Source organism: Nuphar pumila, chromosome 15 (genome assembly GCF_984573655.1).
Source record: "Nuphar pumila chromosome 15, dmNupPumi1.hap1.1, whole genome shotgun sequence".
Lineage (NCBI taxonomy): Eukaryota > Viridiplantae > Streptophyta > Magnoliopsida > Nymphaeales > Nymphaeaceae > Nuphar > Nuphar pumila.
In genome coordinates this window covers 86,581,646-86,605,165 of record NC_143263.1, presented here as the reverse complement: position 1 = coordinate 86,605,165, position 23,520 = coordinate 86,581,646, and the positions used below count along the sequence as shown (strand labels likewise).

Below are 23,520 nucleotides of genomic sequence, written 5' to 3'. Positions count from 1 at the left end.
GATATCCTCCTTCATAGGCAGCAGCAACGAGATACCCGATGGAGCTCTCTCTCTCTCCACTTGTCGCAAACCAGGTGTTATGATACGGTCTAAATAGACCCAAGTCTTATTTGGGTTCATTTAGACCTGAGGCATATTCAGATCCGTTTGAACATAGGTTTGGACCAGAGTTACCGGAAGCGCCTAGGTAAACGGGGAAGTGTGCTTCGAAAGCGCGAAATGTCGTGCTTCGGAAGCGCGAAATGTCGCGCTTCCCAAATGCGTGGGGAAGCGTCCCCTTTTATGGGAAGCGCGCTTCCCCCATGTTTCCCCCACGCTTCTCCATTTTTTCGCTTCTCCCTCGCTTTCGGTTCGCTTCCGAGATGCTTCGTAATTTTCTTCTAAGTGGTCCCACGCTTCCCCGCTTCCTAAATTTTTGAAAGTGCCTCGCTTCCCGCTCCCGCTTCCCGCTCCTGCTTCCTTGACTGGTAACTCTGGTTTGGACCCAAACCAAAATCACAATGGAGTTTCTATCTCGGGATTCATGTCCAAATATATGTATGGATTCAGATCGGAGATCCAACCAAATTCAATCTTGTAACAACCCCAACTGACCCAAGAAAAATAGTGGAATTTTTTTTAAAGCATTTGCAAAAAACCTCCCAAAGATCCGAGGCACATCACAGATTTAATATACCAAACCACAAACCATTTCATACATTGAATCAACTTCATTAATTTAATCAATAAGTCAAAATGTATAAGAACACAAAATTGACTATGTCAAATTCATGCCATCCAGGCAAAACCCAAACTTTTCAAGTCTCGTAGCCTCCAGCTAGTTAGTCCAAGACATTACTGAGCATTTGTACCTGTAAAACAGTTTTAAGAAACCAAGTAAGAACCGAGATAAGCACTTCAAAAATGTGCATGTTGCTTCCTTACTCAAGAAGTATTTTGCACATCATCGGATTGTTATACCATATCATCCACAAACGAGTAGCTAGGTCGAGGTCTCCACCAGAGAGATCAAACAAATTCTTGAAAAGAGAGTCCGACCAGACCAAAAGGACTGGTCCCAATACCTAGACGATGCATTATGGGCATATAGGATTGCTTTCAAGACTATGATTGGCATGTCCCCTTATCGATTGGTTTTTAGGAAGCCATGTCATCTCCCTATTGAATTGGAACATAGACGTATTGGGTGATTAAGAAATTTAATTTTGATATGGCCCAAGCTGGTGCATAGCGAAAGCTGCAGATGAGTGAGCTCGAGGAGTTGCGAAATGAGGCATATGAGAGAGCCAAAATCTACAAGGCTCGAACTGAGCATTTTCACGACAAGCATATTTTGAAGAAACGGTTCGAGTCTGGTGAAAAGGTTTGGCTTTTCAATTCGCGACTCCAGCTATTTTCAGAAAAATTGAAGTCTAGATGGGATGGCCCGTTCATCATCCAGAAAGTTGTTCTACATGGTGCTATTGATATTTTGGACCCACGAACGGGCAACAACTTCAAGGTCAATAGGCAACGGCTGAAGCCTTGTATTTTTTATACCACGACTAGTCAGGACATCGAGGTCATTGACCCCGTAGATGTGTGAGGCAATGCACAATGTATATATGTGTATCATTACACAGTTAGTTTTCATGTTTGGTTGCAATTTTCTTTCTTTTCAGATCTTGTGCATGAAAGATAGATCATGTATGCATAGTATTGTATTTTGTGAGTTATGATGAGTTGGAGGTAATCAGACAGAAGAAATTTCTTCAGGAGCCAGTACAATGTGCATCATCAGGCAAGGTTCCAAAGCGTTGATCAGGTGACATCCATCCCTTCCCTTCTATGTTTTTGTTTCTTAGTGTGCATTCATCTAGTTGCATCTAAGCATTGGAGAGTGCCAATGAGGACAGTGTCATTCAAGCATGGGGGAGGGTGTAGTTTGCACACCCAAATTTTTTTCTTTCTGTCCATGTATTTGCACTGATGAAAACTCATAAAAATTAGTCTTTTAAGGCATGAGTTTAATCTTATATGAACGCTTTACATCATCTAATGTTTTAGAGAATTTTTAAGCTCTACGGAAATTTTTTTCCTGACACTAATCTGAAAAAATGTGGTCATTATGTAGATTTCAAAGAAATGATGGTAGATGCATGTTAGAGTTTATTTTGAACCACAAGTATGAATATGCACAGCTTTATTTTTTTAAAACTAAGCAAATGAACAATATCAGAAATAAGAGCTCAAAAGTGAAAAAAGAGCATATGTTTAGTTGTTTGATGTTTTCATCGTTCCCTAATAGCTTGGCTCAGACACAAGTTGAAGTCTTTGATTCTCATGTTTAAAAAAAATAAAGGAAATCACTTCTTTGTCTAAGTTGATATCTGTAGCCTATTTGGTTCGAGCAAGTAGAGTCTGAGGGGTGTTTACACTTGGTGCCCTAAAGTCATCTAGTTTGAGAGTCACCGGCCCGAAATCCCGTTACATGGACTTTATAGAGAGCCTAATAGATGTTGACAAGGCACAAGACAAGAAAAAAACTATAAGTAAAACTATGAAAATCGAAGATCTAGTGACTCGAGCAATTAAGTTCGAGGTAAAAAAATTTATGGTGCCTTAAGGTCGTCTGGCCTGAGAGTCACTGACCCAAAGCTCATTACACGGGTCCCAAAAACCTGAAAATTTGATAAAGTGTGAAAAAATTAAAAAATTTGAAAAAGAAAAAGAAAAAAATCAAGAGCATAAAGATAAAGTTCACTGCTTAGAAATAATTCTTGAGAAACCTGTGCAGAAAACATATAAGCGAGGAGAAATAAGCAATGACATGGGTGTACCTAATTTTCAGAGAATAAAGCATAAATGATTATAATGTTTCTTAAAAAAGTAAACGAAAAAGTTTTTATTCTGTGGTGGCATGTAAAGGCTCTAAATATGTTGTGAAAGTGTAATGGCATGAAATAATCGTTAGACAAACTCCTTAACTGCATAATATTTGTTGAATTTGAATCTTATGCATACATGACAGACATGTTTGTGGGTAGCATCACTGCAAACCCTCACGAGACCTTACTCGTCCACTGGGGTAATCTAGGGGTTTAAAAGGCTTGTTGCATACGCTAAATGCAATCATGATTCTTACAAAAGTGAATTAGGTTTTTGTTTTGTTTTGTTAAGATCAGTTTGCTCGAAAACTAGCAAACGATAAGCATGAGAAAATTTGATCATGCATAATTTTATACATATTCTTCACATGTTTATGTGCATGATTAAGCATGATTAAGTGTGAAAGTGACTAATACTGCTTGTTTATTAGAAGATTTATTGATTTCAATCAAAAAGGAAAAATTGAGCAAATTTGTGCCCATTTGAGTTTTTAGTAAAATTTAATAAATTTTTAGGAAATAATTTTAGAAAATGATCTTTTGAAATTTCTTGAAAATTTCTGGGGTTGTTTAGAAAATTTCTTAAAATCGTTTTTAACCCTAATTTGTTTTATAAATAGGCTCATTAGAAGAGAGGAGGGCGTCTTTCTCATATTGAAACTCATGCCCCCCCTCTCTTTCTCTCTCTCTTCTTTTTCCCTCTCTTTCTTCTCTAACCGGCTCCTTTCTCTTTTCTGCTTTCTTCTTTTTCTTCTCTCTTCTTGCCCTCGTCCTCGTCAGTCCTTTTTATCCCCATCATCAGAGACGGTGGCATGTGTGTGGTTGCAACGGAAGACCGATCTTTTTCTCAACCCCTCCGTCGGAAGCAACTCTCAAGTACACTTCATCTCCCCCTTCTCTTTTTACTCATAGTTATTTCATTTCCTTGCGGCATACATGTAGATTAGCTTGCTGAAATTTTGCATCATAGTTTAAGTTTTAGTTTCACGGTCATTGCATATAGGTTAGTTGACTCATTTCCGTTATTTCAGCATATAGTTTAGTTTAGTTCAATTTATCTTTCTAATTTAAAAAGAAAAAAATTATATAATAGAGAAACGTGATCTATAAATCTCGTAGAATTGTGTGATTCATAGATCACGGTTTACTGGTCTGCAGAACCGTGATAGATTAATTTGGAAACCCAGAGTCACATGAGTCATTTTCTTGTGGAGTCCAGTCTCACGTTAAACTAGATCATACGGTTAATGTGTGTATTCAGTTCTACGTGAAGAGCCAGACACATCGCATTGGATTCACCATGAGTTCTGAAATAGCAATTGGCTGATTTGTTAGATCTGCAGCCTGTGCGTCTTATGTTTCTGTGAAATCTAGATTTGGCTGCAACAGTTAAGTGAAAACCCGGGTTTGTCAATTTCTTGATCTGTCGATTGCAGATCGTGGTTTGATTGAAGCAGACTGCACTGTTCAGATCACACAGATCTGTATACGAGTGAGCTGCGCAGTATTGGCTGCCTGTTGCATGGTATTTCGATCTATTTTAGAGCATGCAGTGTTCCATTTACTAGCAACATAATTTTTAGCACGAACTGTACGATCCAGTCAACTGTCAAGGCTGATCATGCTGAGCTTGTGATGCCCAGTTACTGCCACAAGAGCACACGCTAATCCATTGTGTGTTTCCAGCCATCAGCGTGATTGACGTTGTTTCTCCTCTTCAGACCTGCAAGAATGCATTCACTATGACAATAGTTATCCATATTAAATTGATGCATTCAACATTTTCTTAGCTAGTTCTGTTAATATTTCTTGCATTTAGTCTAGATTTTTAATTTTCCATAGATACTTAGTAGTAAGGAATTTAGTGTGTTTATATTTTACAGTAGTCGTTAGATTTAAGTTGCTACTAGTTACTTTGAATTAGTTAGTTTAGAATAGCCTGTTTTGATTCTTGTTCTTGTTTTTCTTTCATATAACTAACCCTCTTTTCTTTAGATATTTGTCCACTTTGTTTTCTTTGTGGCGTATTTTGTTTTGTGTTTGCAGGAGGGTTCACGTGAAAGGACACAAGCGCGATAGCGAAAGGACCGTGCATACTTTATGAAAAGAAAGCTAGATCGCGAGAAAAAAAAGCCCTGCAAATTTTTACTTTTCTTTATTTTTTTTTTGGGTGTGTGTGTGTGGGGGGGGGGGTCCAGAGGGCCGTTTAATTAAGTTGGGTTGTAATAAAGCCTTTTTATTTTTTTGAACCCTCTGCAAAGGGTAACCCTTGTAATTAGTTAATTATTCTTTTTATTTTATTGAAAGGCAATAAAGATTATTATTGTTTGGGGTAAAAAAGTTATTAAACTCGTTCCCTGAGTTCGACTCGGATTCACCACTTGTGTGAACCGGAGTTTATAATTTGATGCACGGCTTACACAAACGATTTTCTTGAAAAAATATCCTTTAAAAATACTTTATCAAAAAGTTGCATCATTTATGCATTTGTAAATAACTATATCTTTCAGCTTTATCTATTATGCAGCCAGCATACTGTACATGTTATATACATAGTTTATGTGGTCTGGCCGACCCATATACACGATTATGATCATGTATATGGATCAGCCAGCATACTGAAAATGCGTATTTTTCAGCATTGGTCAACCCATGTACATGAATTTGATTATGTACATGGATCAGCCCCAGTTGTCGAATTGGTAAAAAAATTTGCATAGTTGTTTGAATATATGGAATGGGTCATGTACCTGCTTAAGGTTTGATTTGATCAACTTGCAGTTGTAGATATCATACGCGTGAATCTAAAATTTATTTGATGTTTGCATAATTGTGATCATATACATGTTTGCTTGTTTATGCAAGGAATTGATCATGATAATATGTTCTGCAAGCATCTATTCGCATGTGTATGTGTTTGGCTTCATGTGCATTCATTTTATGTGTTTGAATGTGCGTTGTGAGCAAGTTTTGAAACAATGAGTGTATTGCATGTTCACTGAAATTTGCAAAGATACATACATCACTTTTAAGATGTGTTGCTGGTCAGATGTGAACCACTACAAGCCGTGTAGGCCAAGAGCATGTACTGCTCCACTTGTTGATTTTATTTATACATTGCAAAATTTATTTCTGAAAATTTAATGGTTTTCCAAAAACTAATTGCATTGTTAAATTATGCGGGTCAGGGCCCGAAATTGGTTTTGCATGTTGATTTGCAAAACGGTTCTTCTGTAAAAAACTTGAAATTGTTTAAAAAGGTAAAAGAGACCAAACAATGTAATTAACCGCTTTCTTGATGTACCTTCCACAGTGTGTGAATTTTGGATAGCGGTCTTCGGAGACCATGAGGATACTAAAACTCCGTGCACGATTGTGCCTCTGAACACAATATGGCGGTTCACTTCCCGACCACGATTTTAGGAAGATTCAGCCACTTTGCCTAGGAGTGGTGGTGTTGACTCAGTTTTAGTTATTGGTATACCAAAAAAGTTGTCAGTAGATGTTGATTTTCCTGATGTTTCAGCATTAAATGTTTTTTAATGTTCTGATAGATGGTGTTGATTTCTAATATTGATCGAAGAACAAGTGTAGAACCCAGTAATAAAATACAAATTGTATGTTACGCTACAACTGGAAACCTAACTTGGACTTCAAGAATTTGTAACCATTTTGAGTATCTGCGTGTTTAAGGAAAAGCGAAAATTAAATTTGTGTGCATTTAATAGGAACATACATGCAAAAGCAACTCTGATAAATAACTTAATATGTCATTTATGCATGTGCATTGAATCATGCATATTTATTGTTTTGCATTAGTTCATGCATTTATGTATATTTGGCTTTGCATAATACTTGTTTCGGCATGATATTTTGTTTAAATGCCTGAATGGTAAGTTAATTGTGGTAAGTTGTTTAATTGTGATATTCCTCTGAAATTTATGCATGATTTGGTTTATGCTATTTCTTTACTGTATAAATTTTTTAGAGTCCGTACAAAGGACTTTAGTTCTTACCTATTTTTTTAAAACTGTTTTACAGGCACGGATGCTCAGTGATGTTCTGACTAACGGGCTGGAGACTGTGAGTCTTGTGACTGGTTTTTGGGTTCTGACAGGGTGGCTCAAATGAGATAGACGATTTTTGTTGTCCTAAACTACTTAACATTTTTATTGAATTAATAAAGTTTGATTTATTCTTTATTTGATTCAATGCATGTTATGGTTAGTGGTTTGGTATATTAAATCTGTGATGCCTTGAATCCTTGGGTTAATTTCCACAATTGTTTAAAAAGAAAAATCCACTATTTTTACGAGGGTCAATTGGGGTCGTTACAAATAAACCACATACCTATCCCTTTTCCAAAAGAAAAAAATTAGGATAAAAACATTTTAATATAAATTAAGAATGTTTCTCAATAATCTAACCGATCTTAAAAGGATAAGAAATCTCTAGGAGAATTAAGCTTCAAGATGGACGCGAACATCACTAAAAGTTTCAAACCACGCATGAGATGCCTATTTCAAACCATATATAGCCTTCTTTAAATGAAGCATTGTGGCCGTAATATATGCCTCAGGGTACCCAGGTGGGTGAAGTATTGTCTTCTCTCATTTACTCCTAACATCTTAATTTGCTGTTTTTTCGAAAGCTAGAAAGCAGCCAGAATGCTCAAACTCATAGCCCTATATGATGTCCACTCACCTACTTCAAAATATGTATAGCCTATTGGTGTGGTATTTCAATTTTCCATGCTTAGGGAAACCTTTTCTTTGATCCACACCAGGTCAACCTGTATTCACCAAGTATCCGATGCTTAGATTTTTTTTCTTATCAACCTCTTCTACAAGCATGAGAATGAAATTCCTCAATAACCTGACTTCTAAATTGCCAGCAAACTGATCAGTAAATGGGGGAAATTTCCTTACTGGAGGGGCTTTCCTCCATACACAACTTTAAAAGAGTCGTTTATCAGTGCATCCATTGTTGAACTGTTTGTAGGAAATTTTTCCTCTTCACATCTAATGATTCCAATGCTCTCATTGTCACCAGTTAAAAAACTTCACAAACATTCTTAATCACTAGAACAAAGGTTGCCAAACTAAAAAACGGAAGGGGGAAACGAATCCAAGGCCCCTAGGTTATGATAGTGCAGCACTAAAATAGCCCAACTCTGAAAATATGTCAACTAAAACTTCAATAAAGTTTGTTAAATCATTATGCCTTTTTGAAGATCCAAAATGAAGTACACATTAATATCATTCCCATGTAATAGGTGTAACATATGCCAAGAGAACAAAATTTACCTTAATAAGGTTTTCAAATGAAAAAAAGACACTAAAGTAATGTTGTATAACACTTGACTCATTGACTGTTTCAAACCACAAAAGTTGTAACTTGATGGTTGTTTCCTCCATCTTCATATTGTTGCTTGCACACCATCATTTAATAGCATGTTTTATCAACTCCTACCATCTATCATTTGATTCCATATTTTCCCACAAGTCATGACCTGATATTGAAGAAGTTGTCAAGGCAATCATCATCTTCTGTGCATGCCATATATACGACATTTCAATATGCTTCATAAATGTTAGGTTACCTCAACTAATTAAATCTGAAGGTACACCTCCTGTATGAAGGAATTTTGAGAAAAATCTGCATATTGGCAACTGTAACCCATCTTCTCTTCCAGCACATTATGAAGCATAGTCCAATAAAGAGTTTTCAAATACTTCTGCAAAATTGCAATTCACTGTTGAAAACATGCAACGAAGTTAGCTAGTGAACTTACCTCATAAGATCATTGATTTCAAAATTTCTAACATCATGCACATGGATTTTCACAAAGACTTCTTCGATGTCCTGTACATGAAGCAATGGAGACAGCATTTCACAAAATGCATGCTCTTGACACAATTCCCTGAATGCTAGTCCCAGCTCTGCTGCTAAATTGATGGACACCAACATAAAAATCCCAGAGCAAAATGATAGGAAATTCAAATTCAAGTTTGATAAACGTCATTCATAAAACCACAACAAAGACAATAGAATACTATATCCAAAAAGTCTCCTACCTTCATATCTATCCCTAAATATTAGTTTCCTATATTTTCAGTACTCAACCAACTGTAATCCCAACTATCCCTTCATACTTGACAATATCCTAGCTGACATTTTTTCTAGTTTAATTAATCATCTAAAGAAACAAATCAGGCTCGGTCAGCATCAACCATGGTCACAGGGTCACTAGTTCGTGGTTTTCTAAGTGCCTGGATATCCCAATATGCTACTTAGCTTCACTATACATGCTATATATGTAAATCATCCATATGTATGTGTATGTATATATGTATTTGTATTTGTGAGTGTGTGTTTATATCTTTCTAGACCTATGTCACATGGGTGCGGGTACGGGCGACACGGGTGCGGAGCAATTTCAAAAATTTTGGACACGGAGACACGGCTATATATATGTATATATATTTTTAAAAACATATATATATAACAATAATAAGACTCGGTCAAAAGGGGACACGGCTATATATATATATATATATATATATATATATATATATATATATATATATATATATATATATATATATATATATATATATAGCCGTGTCCCCTAATTAAAGATCGATTTCTCTCAAGTACATTAGTATAATTAAAGATATGTATGACGGAGTAGTAACCAATGTCCGCACTTGTGGAGGGGTGACAACCAATTTTCCGATAACGGTTGGGTTACATCAAGGATCTGCTTTAAGCCCTTTTCTATTTGCGATAGTGATGGATGAGCTTACGAGATCAATTCAAGAAAATGTACCGTGGTGTATGTTGTTTGCTGATGATATTGTTTTGATTGATGAGTCTAGAGCTGGGGTTAATGCTAAGTTAGAATTATGGAGACAGACATTGGAAGCTAGAGGTTTTAAGTTGAGTAAGAGTAAGACTGAATATATGGAATGTCGGTTTAGTAAGCAACGAAGTAGTGATGAGAGTGTAGTGAAGCTTGGTGAGCAAGAAATACCGGTGAATGATTATTTCAAATATTTGGGATCCATCATTCAAAAGTATGGAGAAATTGATGGAGATGTAAATCATAGGATAAAGGTTGGGTGGATGAAATAGAAAAGTGCAACTGGAGTGTTGTGCGATCGTAGAATGCCATTGCGGTTGAAGGGAAAGTTTTATAGGACGACTATTATGCCCGCTTTACTATATGGTACGGAATGTTGGGCTGCCAAGAGACATCATATTCAAAAAATGAGTGTAGCTGAGATGCGGATGCTTAGATGGATGTGTGGAAATACAATAAAAGATAAGATTCGGAACGAGGAGATACGTAAGAAGGTAGGTGTTGCACCCATTGAGAATAAGATGCGAGAGAATCGTTTACGGTGGTTTGGACATATGCGGCGAAGGCCTAATGATGCTCCAGTTAGAAGGTTGGAGAAATGGGAAAATATATTAGTTAAAAGAGGTCGGGGTAGGCCTAGGAAGACTTGGATGGAGATGATAGGAAAGGATATGAATGCTTTGAACCTCACCGAGGACATGGCATTGGATAGAAATGATTGGAGGAAAAGGATTCATGTGGAAGACCCAAAATGAATTTCGTTTTTGGTTCCTATCGCTGACCCCAATTGTTTTGGGATGAAGGAGTAGTTGTTGTTGTTGTTGTTGTATATATATATATATATATATATATATATATATAAAGATCATTTTTTTTTAGTTTTTATACGTCTTTTGCCCTAAAATGGACAAAAATAGACTCGGTCAAAGTTGACCGAATCCAAAATGTGGACGGACTCTGCCCCGGTGCGTTGACTGAGTCTGACACTTGGTTGACCATGTCCGCCCCGTGTCCAAAACCGCACCCGTGTCGAGGCGTGTCAACGCGGGTGCGTCGACCTTATAGCCGAGTCCGTGTGACTTAGATCTAGACAGAGAAAAAGGAAGGGGCAAATATGTATTATGCAGCTAGAAGTGTGAAACTATATTAGATTGTACTATCTTATTTATTAATAGGATTAGAATTACAAAATTTGTATAGTGCAAAACATAGCAAGCTTTCTCCCTTTAAAGATACCAATAGAAAAAGGTTCATTAATTTCAGAGGCAAATTCGGCAAATCTTGTCTCCTAGCACTGATTCACAACTAGGAAAATGAAACTATGCAGAACATAAAATAAGCATATAGCCACTGGAATATGTTAAAATACTGTATATACCTGACTGATATACGTATATCAGTCAGGGGTATTTTTGTCTTTTTAAGAACATGTATTAATACAGTCCATTAGGGACTGAAATGTACTTTTTCTCTTTTTTATTTTTACCCTTTTGTATTAAATGCTAATATGACTGTTGGGAGGCAGTCCCTCCCTCGCTTCAAGTGAGGCTCTATAAATAGAGCCTCACTCTAGTCTTGTAGGCAATGCTCTTAGAAGAATTTTATGTGAAGTTTATAAAGATCTTTTTATTCTTATAGGCTTTTGTGCCTTTTTGTAGTTCATATTCCTTATCTTTTTTATGAGATTGTAATAAGTTCAATGGAGACCATAGTTTTGTTGTGCACTTGTGTAGCCCTTTGTTGGCATTGTATTTGTGCACCATTGATTCATTACATGGTATCAGAGCTTGGCTCTTGAAGACGTGAAAAGTTATTTCGGGATTATTCTACTTCTGGTGGTGCTTCTCAACTCTTGGTCATCTTCTAACTCCTCTACTGAAAATTATTGAAATCATTATGGGAAAAAGAGACTCTGCCTCCGTCATCTCCTACATGCTAAATGAAAACAATTATTTGATATGGGTGATGGCAATGGAGAATCACATCAAAAGTAAAAAGCTATGGGGTTTTGTTAGTGGTACTACTAATAAACCGCAACTCAAATTGACAAGAAGAGAAGGATATCAAGTCAAAGCTTTGTATGAAAAAGAAAAGGAGAAAGCTTTGCAAGATTATCAAAACAAGTTGGAAGATTGGGAAGCGAACAATGCTCAAATTCTCTCATGGTTTATGAATACCATGGAATTCAAAATCGCCACCAACATTATCAAGTTCAAAAAAGCATGTGATGCATAGATTTTTTTAAAGAGTACCTTCATCCAAAAAGATAAGGCTAGGCTATATTATCTTCAAGACAAGGTACGTAATGCAAAACAAGGAGATAAAAGTGTAAGAGACTTTTACGGTATTTTATCTCTTATTTTGGATAAACTAGCCATGTTAGAACCGAAATGGGAAGGTTTGGCTATTAAAATGAGAAGATCTGTTAAATTATGTATATATAAATACATATATACATATACTTATATATATACATTCGTATATATATATATATAAGTATATATACGTATATATGTATATATACATAATAATATAGCTTTTTCCTGTTTTGTATAAACCAAAAACCCGATAGGGGTGTTTTGGTAATTGCACATGTACTTTTTTCTTTTTTACCTTTTTTCCTTTTTCCCCCTTTTCTTTTTCCTTTTTAATTTTTCTGTTTTTACTTTTTGGAACCATAAAGGGGCCCCACCTATCTAGTCGTTGGGGCCCCAACAGTCATATTTATGACCGTTGGGGCTCCCAACGACTAGAAGGGAGCCCCCTTTATGGTCCTCCTTTATTGCTTTCCTCCTCTATATAAAGAGGAGGTTCCCCCTTGTAAAGGTATGGGTTTTTCACCCTTCTCTTCTTTTCTTCAATAATATCCAACTTATGACTTTAAGTCATTTTCTATTTTTGAGAGTTTTGTGTGTGCACATTTGGTGTTTGTGTGCTTGGCTCTAGTGGTCACTCTTAAAGAGTGCCTTTTGTTCTATTGGTGCTTCCGCCTCTTTTCATTACATGGTATCAGAGCTCGGTTAGTGATTGGGCTTTTCTTTTGTCATCTTGGAACGTGTGCCTCTCAAAGTTTTGAAGAAAGGAAGTATATTTGGTGCCGATGGAACGTGACTCTAAAGTGGAGCTTTCTTTTAAGCTAAATGGGTCCAACTATCTCATGTGGGCCTCCGCTATGGAAAATCATCTAAGAGGTAAGAAACTTTGGGGTTTTGTTATGGGAACTACTCTCGAACCCTCTCTTGTTCTCACCAAAATCGAAAATGAGGTTGAAAAAGCTTTAGATGGCGATGAGCGCATCAAAGCCATTAATGACCATCAATCCAAAATTGAGGATTGGGAAAGTAACCATGCCTCAATTTTGGCATGGTTTATGAACAATGTTGACCTTAAAAATTGTGTGAATATTGCCAAATTTATAAGGGCCAATGAGGCTTGGTTTTTCCTTAAGGGTATGTATACCCAAAAGAATCTTGCTCGACAATTTTTTTGTCAAGAAAAAATCCGTTCCACCAAGCAAATGGATATGAGTGTCCGGGACTATTTTAGCTCTCTAACCTCTCTTTGGGATGAGCTTGCCCTTCTTGAGCCTAAATGGGTTGCTCCGCAAGATATTGAGCTAAGAAGGGAACAAATTGAAAAGGAGCACTTTTTTCAATTCCTTCATGGACTTCGCCCGGAATTTGAACAAGTTAGGGCATCTCTTCTCCATAGAAGCAAAGCCCTACCTATTGAAGATGCCCTCGCCGAGATATGTCAAGAAGAAACTCGACTTGGCTTGAGCTTTAAGAGTGATGATGTTTTGGCCGTTACGAGGCCCGGATCAAATATTAAAGCATATAGACCTCCCCACTTTAACAAAAATAATAATGGGCCTAGAAAGGGAATTATATGCCATTATTGTAATGAACCGGGGCACATTAGACCGGCTTGTCCAAAACTTAAAGGAAAGGTTGCCGCGGTTGGAGAAAATTCTCCAAAGAAGGAAGAAAGTATCAAAGAAGGAGATATCAAAGAAACTCTTAATCATATCTCCAAAGTTCTCCAACACCTTCTCAAGACTTCTCCTTCAACATCCGGAGCCGCCATCACCTACTCTTCATCACCTCTAGGTATGTGGATACTAGACTCCGGTGCTTCTTTTCATATGACATCTCATAAAAACTCTCTTTCAAATGTTTTTTCCGAACCCATGTCCTCCTATGTTTCAACGGCCGATGGAACATCATTGAAAATTGAAAGTATTGGAACACTTGACTTCAAAAATTCTCAAAACTTTTTCGTTCCTAAAGTAAAAATCGTTCCAAAAATTAATTTAAATCTTTTTTCCGTTTCCCAAATCACCGATCATGGATGTCAAGTCTCTTTCTCACCTAAAGATTGCACCGTGCAGGATCTCCAGTCAGGAAAGCTGATTGGGCAAGGCCATAGAAGGGGTGATCTCTATTTTATGGATTTTTTGACGCTTCCATCTAAGTCATCTTGCAATCTTGTAAAAGACAAAAGTATTGGAATTTGGCATGAGAGACTTGGTCATCCAAATTTTGTAAAAATGTCTTTTTTTCCTTTTTTGAACAATACTTGTAAAGACAATCACATGACTTGTAAAGATTGCATTTTTGAGAAATCTAAAGCTACTCCATTTCCTCAAAGAAGTTACTTTACCACTCGGCCATTTGAACTTGTTCATTCCGATGTGTGGGGACCCTCCCCTATTTTATCTAAAGGAGGTTTTTCGTATTATGTGGTCTTTATTGATGACTTCACTCGATTTACGTGGATATACTTCCTAAGTCGCAAATCCGAAGTCTTCTCCTTCTTTAAAGAATTTCATGCAATGGTTAAAAATCAATTTTTGAGAAATTTGTCTATTCTTAGGTCCGATTCGGGAGGTGAATATATGTCTAATGATTTTGAAAATTACTTAAAAGAAAATGGTATTTGTCATCAACGTTCTTGTCCCAACACTCTGCAACAAAATGGTCTTGCGGAAAGAAAGCATAGGCACATAATAGAAACTACAAAAACGTTATTGATTTCAAAAAATATCCCAAAATCCTTTTGGGCCGAAGCGGTATTAACCTCAACATATCTCATCAATAGAATCCCTTCATCCTCTTTGAAAAATCTTTCTCCATTTGAAAAACTTTACAATATGTCTCCCGATTATAAAAGATTAAGAATTTTTGGATGTAAATGCTTTGTTTTAACTCACAAAAATGATAAACTTTCTCCTAGGGCTATTGAATGTATTTTTTGGGGATATGGCGAAAAAAAAAAAGGATATCGATGTTTTGACATGCTTAAGAATAAACTTTATATCTCAAAAGATGTCACATTCCTCGAAGAAGAAAATGGTTTTTCGCACCAACCAAATGAAAATATTGACTATTCCTTTTTATTTGACTTGTTACCTCAAGAAAACATCATAGATGATCATGTTGATCCTAGTGAATCTCTTAATGAAGATCTTTTTAAACATCCAAATAATGATCAAAACTTAGAAGAAAATGCTTCAAGACAAATACAAGTCTACTCTATAAGGAATGAAAGAAATCCTCCTTGTGCCCTTGAAAAATTCTCTCAAAGTGAGTCCATAGAAGAGACCTCTCAAAGAAGATCAAATCGTATTCCCAAGATACCAAATAGATTTGTTTCTTATGACTCTTTTTCTCCTAACTTCCGAACATGCCTACTTGTTCTTCACTCCTTTCATGAACCATCTCATTACAATGATGCTAAACAATATGCTCATTGGAATGAAGCTATGGAACTTGAACTTAATGCCCTTAAAAAGGCGCAAACTTGGGAAATCATTGATCCTCTCAATGGCAAGAAACACATTGGATGTAGATGGGTGTTTAAGGTAAAAACTAAGAGTGATGGTTCATTAGAAAGATATAAGGCTAGGTTGGTAGCCAAAGGATATGCCCAAGAGTATGGGGTAGATTATGATGAAACTTTTGCCCCAGTTGCTCGAATGACTAGTGTTTGAGCCCTTATTGCTATCGCCTCTATTAAAAAATGGCCAATCTTTCAACTTGATGTTAAAAATGCCTTTTTGAATGGTAATTTAAATAAAGAAGTTTATATGGAACCGCCTCCAGGTATGAATTTAGATGGAAAAGTTTTAAAATTAAAAAAGGCTTTATATGGACTTAAGCAAGCTCCTAAAGCTTGGTATGACAAGTTTAGTAATGTATTAATCAAATTAGGTTTTTCTTCTTGCTATACTGACACTGCTCTTTTTGTTAAAAGGACAGGTGACTTCATTATTATGCTTCTGTTGTATGTTGATGATATGATCATCACCGGGAATGACAAAAAGGGAGTAAGTGATGTTAAGTCTATGTTAAAAGATACTTTTGATATGTCTGATCTTGGTTATTTGAGATATTTTTTAGGAATTGAAGTGGCTTATTCCGTGCGAGGATACATCTTATCTCAAATGAAGTTAGCTGCAGAAATTTGTACCAAATCAGGAATATCTGATGAAAAGAAAGTTGAGACTCCCGAAGTTATCAATTCGAAACTAAGACTTGGAGATGGTGTTCTTCTTGAAGATCCAACCCCCTACCGTCAATTAATTGGATCCCTCACCTATCTATCCATCACACGTCTAGACATAGCTCATGCAGTTCATGCAGCGAGCCAGTTTCAGCACGCACCTACTACGGTTCATATGGCGGCCATAATGAGAATTGTGCGATATATCAAAAATACCATCTCTAAGGGACTCTTCTTATCCTCTTCCTCATCTCTTGAATTGATTGCTTTTACTGATGCTGACTGGGGAAGAAATCCCAATGATCGTACCTCAATTACGGGTCTTTGCATTTTTTTAAGAGAATCTCTCATCTCGTGGAGATGCAAGAAGCAGCAGAAGGTCTCATTATCATCTACTGAAGCTGAATATCGGGCTATGGCGATGACAACTATGGAAATTGTGTGGCTCAGAAGTCTCCTTGGTGACATGAGCGTTCCCATTTCCACTCCCACCAAGCTCTGTTGTGATAACAAGAGAGCGATATACATTGTCAGCAATCACACCTTTTATGAGCGGACCAAGCATATCGAAATGGATTGCCATTATGTTCGAGACGAATATCTCAAAGGGACCATCACATTGCCATATGTCACTTGAGAGTATCAACTGGCTGACTTCTTCACCAAGGCGCTCCCAACTCCACGATTCATGTTTCTTCTTGGCAAACTTTCGGTCTTCTCCCCATAAAGTTTGAGGGGGCATGTTAAATTATGTATATATAAATATATATATATACATATACTTATATATATATATATACATTCGTATATATATAAGTATATATACGTATATATGTATATATACATAATAATATAGCTTTTTCCTGTTTTGTATAAACCAAAAACCTGATAGGGGTGTTTTGGTAATTCCACATGTACTTTTTTCTTTTTTACCTTTTTTCTTTTTTCCCCTTTTTCTTTTTCCTTTTTAATTTTTCTGTTTTTACTTTTTGGAACCATAAAGGGGCCCCACCTATTTAGTCGTTGGGGCCCCAACTGTCATATTTATGACCGTTGGGGCTCCCAACGACTAGAAGGGAGCCCCCTTTATGGTCCTCCTTTATTGCTTTCCTCCTCTATATAAAGAGGAGGTTCCCCCTTGTAAAGGTATGGGTTTTTCACCCTTCTCTTCTTTTCTTCAATAATATCCAACTTATGACTTTAAGTCATTTTCTATTTTTGAGAGTTTTGTGTGTGCACATTTGGTGTTTGTGTGCTTGGCTCTAGTGGTCACTCTTAAAGAGTGCCTTTTGTTCTATTGATGTTTCCGCCTCTTTTCATTACAAAGATCCCAAATAGAAAGAGAAAAAAAAATCCTTTATGGCCACTTGTCGGAATTTAAGCAAGTTAGGTCTTTTTCGCTTCATAAGACCTCGCCTACTTCTATAAGTGAGGCTCTTGCTCAAATTTGCCAAGAAGAAACAAGACTTGTAATGCACAAGTCTAATGATGAGGTACTTGCCATGGCAAGACCCAAAAAAATTGTAAAAACATATAAACCACCTCATTTTGAGAAGAAATTCAATGGAGAAGGACATAATAGAAGATGATACAAAGGTAAAATCATTTGCCATCATTGTAAGGAACCAGGACATATAAAACTGGATTGTCCCAAATTTAAGAAAGTGGCCAAGTGAAGAACCTCAAAAATCAAAGAAAGGAGGCAACTTCAATGATTTGACTATTGCCCAAATAGCAGAGGTTGTCTCATAAATTCTTAAGGTCACTCCTATATCCGGCACTGCCATGTCCTCCTCCAGGTAAGTCTTCTTGGATTTTGGATTTGGGTGCCTCTTTTCACATGACTCAGAATGAGTCTTTATTATCTGATTACACTAATTCATATTTTTCATATATATCAACCGCCAATGGTACTTTTTTAAAAATTAAAAGCATAGGAAACCTCAACAATATCTCAAAAAAAATCTTTGTCCCAAAAGTGAGGGTTATTCCAAAATTGGATTTAAATCCTTTTTCAGTATCTCAAATTTTTTATTGTGGATGTAAAATATTCTTCTCATTTAAGGCTTGTTGGCTGCAGGATCTCCAGTCAAAGAAGCTGACTAAGCAAGGCCATAGAAGAGGAGATATTTACTATATAGATTCCTTGTGTTTACCTAAAAACTCCTTTTGTAATCATGTCAAAGACATTCATTTAGATCTTTAGCATAAAAGATTAAGACATTCAAGTATATCCAAATTATCTCATTTTCTATATTTGAAATTTTTTTGTAAAGATAAAGATTTTGTATGTGAAGATTGTATACTTGAAAAAATGCAAATGACACATTTTGGATCGAGAACCTCCGTGTCTAATGACATTTTTGAATTAGTGCATTCGGATGTATGAGTCCCGCTCCTATTATGTCAAAAGGTGATTATTCATATTATGTTACATTCATAGATGATTTTAGTAGACATACTTGGATATACTTCCTAAAACTCAAATCTAAAGTTTTTTCGTGTTTTAAAAACTTTCATAATCTTGTTAAAAATCAATTTGAAACAAATATTAAAGTCTTCCGCTCCGACTCAGGGGGAGAGCTTTTTTCAAATGAATTTCAATTATATCTAAAAACACATGGAATTGTACACCAAAAATCTTGCCTTAAGACCCCTCAACAAAATGGCATTTTTAAAAGAAAGAATCATTACAATATTAAAACTACTAGGACCTTACTTATTTCAAAAGAAATTCCAAAAAAAAATTGGGCCGAAGCTGCTCTAACCACAGTATTTCTAATAAATAGAATGTTTTCTCAAACATTGGAAAACAAATCTGCTATTGAAAAACTTTTTAAAATTCCTCCTGACTTGAAAAGGTTAAGGGTATTTGGATGTAAATGTTTTGTGCTTCTTGAAAAATATAACAAACTCTCTCCTAAAGCTATAAAATGTGTTTTTCTTGGATATGCCGAAAATAAAAAAGGCTATCGATGTTATGATTAAACAAATGATAAACTTTATGTTTCTAGAAATGCTATTTTTCTTGAAAATGAAAAAGGATTTGCTTTTGAAAAACCTAAAAAAGAATCTGAATAAGCTTTCTTATTTGATTTGTTACCTAAATCAAATAATGAAATTATTGATAATGATATTGATAATTTTGAGTCTATTAATGACTCAAGTGAAGAAAGAGAATCATTTCATAATCTCCTATAATACTCTAGACGAGATAATGGGGAGCATCCATATGCGCTTCAAAGATATAATCAAACAAATGTTGAAGAAACTAGTGTTAGAAAATCTGAACAGTTGCATAAGCTTCTAAATAGATTTGTTTCTTATGAATCATTTTCTCCAAACTATAGGACTTGTCTTCTAACAGTTCATTCATATCATGAACCCTCTAACTACAACTAAACTAAAAACATAAAAGAATGGGTTGAAGCCATGGAAATATAATTAGATGCATTACATAAGGCTCATACTTGGACAATTCAACTTCTCTCCAAAAGAAAGAAAACAATACGGTATAAATGGGTTTTTAAAATCTAAACAAAAAGTGACGGGTCCCTAGAAAGATATAAAGCAAGATTAGTTGTAAAAGGATACTCTCAGGAATATGGAATAGATTATGAGAAAACTTTTGTCCCAATAGCTCGTATGACCACAGTTAGGGCTCTAATTACAGTAGCGTCCATTAGAAAATAACCTATATATCAGTTACATGTTAAAAATGAATTCTTAAATTAAAATTTAAATTAACAAGTGTACATGGATCCTCCCCCAAGTTTGACTATTGAAAATAGTATGGTTCTTCATCTTCAAAAAGCTTTATATGAACTTAAACAAGCCCCTAAAGCATGATATGATCGATTTAGTGGTACTGTGTTGAATCTTGGATTTAGAACTTGTTACACTGACATTGCCCTTTTTTGTAAGATCTACAGGTACCTCACTTATCATTCTCCTGTTATATGTTAATGATATGATCATCATTGGAAATGATCAGAAGGAAATTGAAGAAATTAAAATTATGCTTAAAAAGTCTTTTGATATGACTGACCTTGATTTTTTGAGTTATTTTTTAAGAATTGAAGTAGTCTACTCGCCAAAAGGGTACATTTTGTCTCAAATCAAGTTTACAGCTGATATTATTGTGCGCACAAGAATCACTGACACAAAATATGTTGATATTCCTGAAGTAATAAATGCAAAAAATAAGAGCTGAAGATGGGGTGTTATTAGATGATCCAACTCCTTATAGACAACTTATCGGATCATTAATGTGTTTATCCATTATCAGGTCAGACATTGTGCATGTTGTGCACACTGCAAATCAATTTCAATATGCACCCACATCGATTCACATGAGTGTAGTATTAAGAATAGTTCGATACATCAAGAAAACTATATCTAAAGGGTTATTCTTATCATTTTCATCATCTCTAAATCTTATTGCTTATATTGATTCTGACTGGGGAGGTGATCCCAATAATCATCACTTAACTACAGGTTTTTGTGTGTTTGTAGGTGATTCCCTCATCTCTTGGCGATGCAAAAAGCAACAGAAAGTGTCTTTATCTTCCACAGAAGTTGAGTATAAGGCGATGGCTACAACAACCACTGAAGTCGTGTGGATGACAACACTACTTTCAGATATGGGTGTTGATATGTCAGAACCTTCAAAACTATGTTGTGATAACAAAAGCATCATATATATAGCTAGCAATCACATATTTCGTGAACGAAACATATTGAGATGGATTACCACTATGTTCGCGAAGAATATTTGAAGGGAACAATTACTTTGACATATGTTCAGTCTGAGTTTCAGATTACGGACTTCTTCACCAAAGCTCTCTCTCTCTCTCTCTCTACCCATATTCTTGTATCTTCTTAACAAACTTTCGGTGATTTTACCATAAGTTTGAGGGGGAGTGTTAAAATAATGTATATACCTGACTGATATACGTATATCAATTAAGGGTATTTTAGTCTTTTTAAGAACATGTATTTAGTACAGTCCATTAGGGACTAAACTGTACTTTTTCTCTTTTTTATTTTTACTTTTTGTATTAAATGCTAATATGACTGTTGGGAGGCAGTCCAACTAGTAATTGGACTGCCCTCCAACGATCATAAATATGACCGTTGGAAGGCAGTCCAACGACTGTTGGACTGCCACCCTCCCTTAAAGTGAAGCTCTATAAATAGAGCCTCACTCTACTCTTGTAGGAAATGCTCTTAGAAGCATTTTATGTGAAGTTTATAAAGATCTTTTTATTCTTATAGGCTTTTGTGCCTTTGTGTTATTGTGTAGTTCATATTCCTTATCTCTTTTATGAGATTGTGATCGGTCCATTAGAGACCACTGTTTTGTTGTGCACTTGTGTAGCCCTTTGTTGGCATTGTATTCGTGCACCATTAATTCATTACAGAATCAACATTGAGATAACATAGGGGAGGCAATTTCTCAAGAGAAATATTGAAACATGGGTACTTTCTCCAAAAAAATGAAAACAGATCTACTTTTTAGAAAATTAGAAAATTTTGCAATGACTATGAGTTTCTTCTGCTGCTGTAAACAAAATGAATCTTGCAAATCCCTCACAATAATTTGCAATAATGTTTGGGAAATTCAATTTGTTGTATTCTGATTTTTCCTGCAAAAAATATCTTTAAAGCTTTTGAAGCTCTCATAATACTAACATAAGAAAATTTAAAGTCAGTAATATTGGTGACTACAGCATCAAGCAACCAGCTCACAGACCATCAAATAGAAAGCATACAGAAGGAGAAACCATGATCCCAAAGTAATAAACACATGCGACCACTCTGTGTGAAACAATCCCTTGTAACTCCTGCTTGAACTTCATATAACTGTACTGGACAAAGTTCTCCAGTTCAAAATGGCTATTTTGAAGTTCATTTGCATATTTTCTTCACACTTATTAGTAATTCCATCTCATTAGTGGCTGATAAAAGATAAATTTAAAGCCGCGATACACCCATCACCTTTGAAATTTGACCATATTCCTGATTAAATAGCAGCAAGAACAATATCCAGCAAAGCGGTTGAAACAGTGATGAAAAGGCACTAACAGGACCAGAGTCAGAGACATCCAAAGATGCATATAAAAGTATTTGTTGGTGTGCACCAAATTTGAAATGGTAAGTGCAGTGTAAGAGAAATGGAGAAAAGATAAATAGAACTGATACATAACCATGCCCTTTCCATTGTTTCAACCATTCCATCTCACTGACATTGAATTTAACATGCAACTTTGCAAAACGACATTTGATACTTTAATGTATAAACATCATTAAGTAAAAGCTATCTACTTGTAAGCTTAAAGAATAAAAGAGAATGGAACGGTTACAGTAGAGCCAATCCTTGAAGTATATGTGAAGGGCATTCGCTAGTTCTCGTTTCCGGCTGTCCTCAAGTTGGGAATTTCTTAAGGCGTGTTTGATATCATCTAAAACAAGAAACTGGGAAAAAATATTTATCAAATCAGCAACATAACAATACAAAGCATGCATTCATAATATTAAAGCATTATGGAATCACATAAAGCAAGGCATATAATATGAAATAGGAAACGCATGTCAATAACACACTAGGAGAAGGAAACACTAGTTCACAATTAATACTTTCTTCCTCTTTCTTGTTTCTATTTAGTTTAACTTTTCTAAGAAGTTTGTGGCAACAATTTCAATCTCTATTGTTCTTGAAAACAAGAAAAGGTAATCTTGAAGAAATGGATAATTCTTTCAAAACATCCAAAAGTTAGCCCAACCTTTTAATAATTTTAATAGAATCTCTTTTAAAATTATTCCATCCATCAACAATCTTGAGATTTGATTCAATAGTCTGACATTTCAGTCCAGGAAAACTCGTTGATGCAACAATCTACTATCCCACTATTGATTGAGGCACAACTTTCACACTTAGTTAAAAGAAACAATAGTATTATGGATTGACGATTGTCTGGACTAAATGGTTTTAACGAGAATACGAATTTTTTTTAAAAAAAAAAAGAGGCTTTTTCCAGTGAGAATAACATATTAATTAATAAAACATTTCTAGTAGAAGTTTACCAGTATCTGTGTTGCATGTGTGTATGTGGGTGGGTGGGTGTTGGTGTGTATGTCTATGTGTGTCTCTGTACAGATATGTAAATATGTATAGAAAATATTTTGTTCTAAGTAAGGTCCAGAACTATTGAGGTAGAAATCATAGGTAAGCGATATCAACTCCATCTAATCACATAGATGTGTTCAGCATGGTTTGTTTGA

The 23,520-nt window shown here is 35.6% G+C and overlaps 1 protein-coding gene across 1 annotated transcript in view; it reads right to left on the bottom strand.

Annotated features, from left to right (window-relative positions):
- The window catches only part of LOC149815880 (uncharacterized), an 86,659-nt gene that overhangs the window by 11,396 nt on the left and 51,743 nt on the right, over positions 1-23,520 (bottom strand). Inside the window, exon 8 of the mRNA XM_089990001.1 lies at positions 22,602-22,713. Coding sequence (XP_089846127.1) covers positions 22,602-22,713 — 112 coding nt within the window. The remainder of the gene's footprint in view (positions 1-22,601; positions 22,714-23,520) is intronic.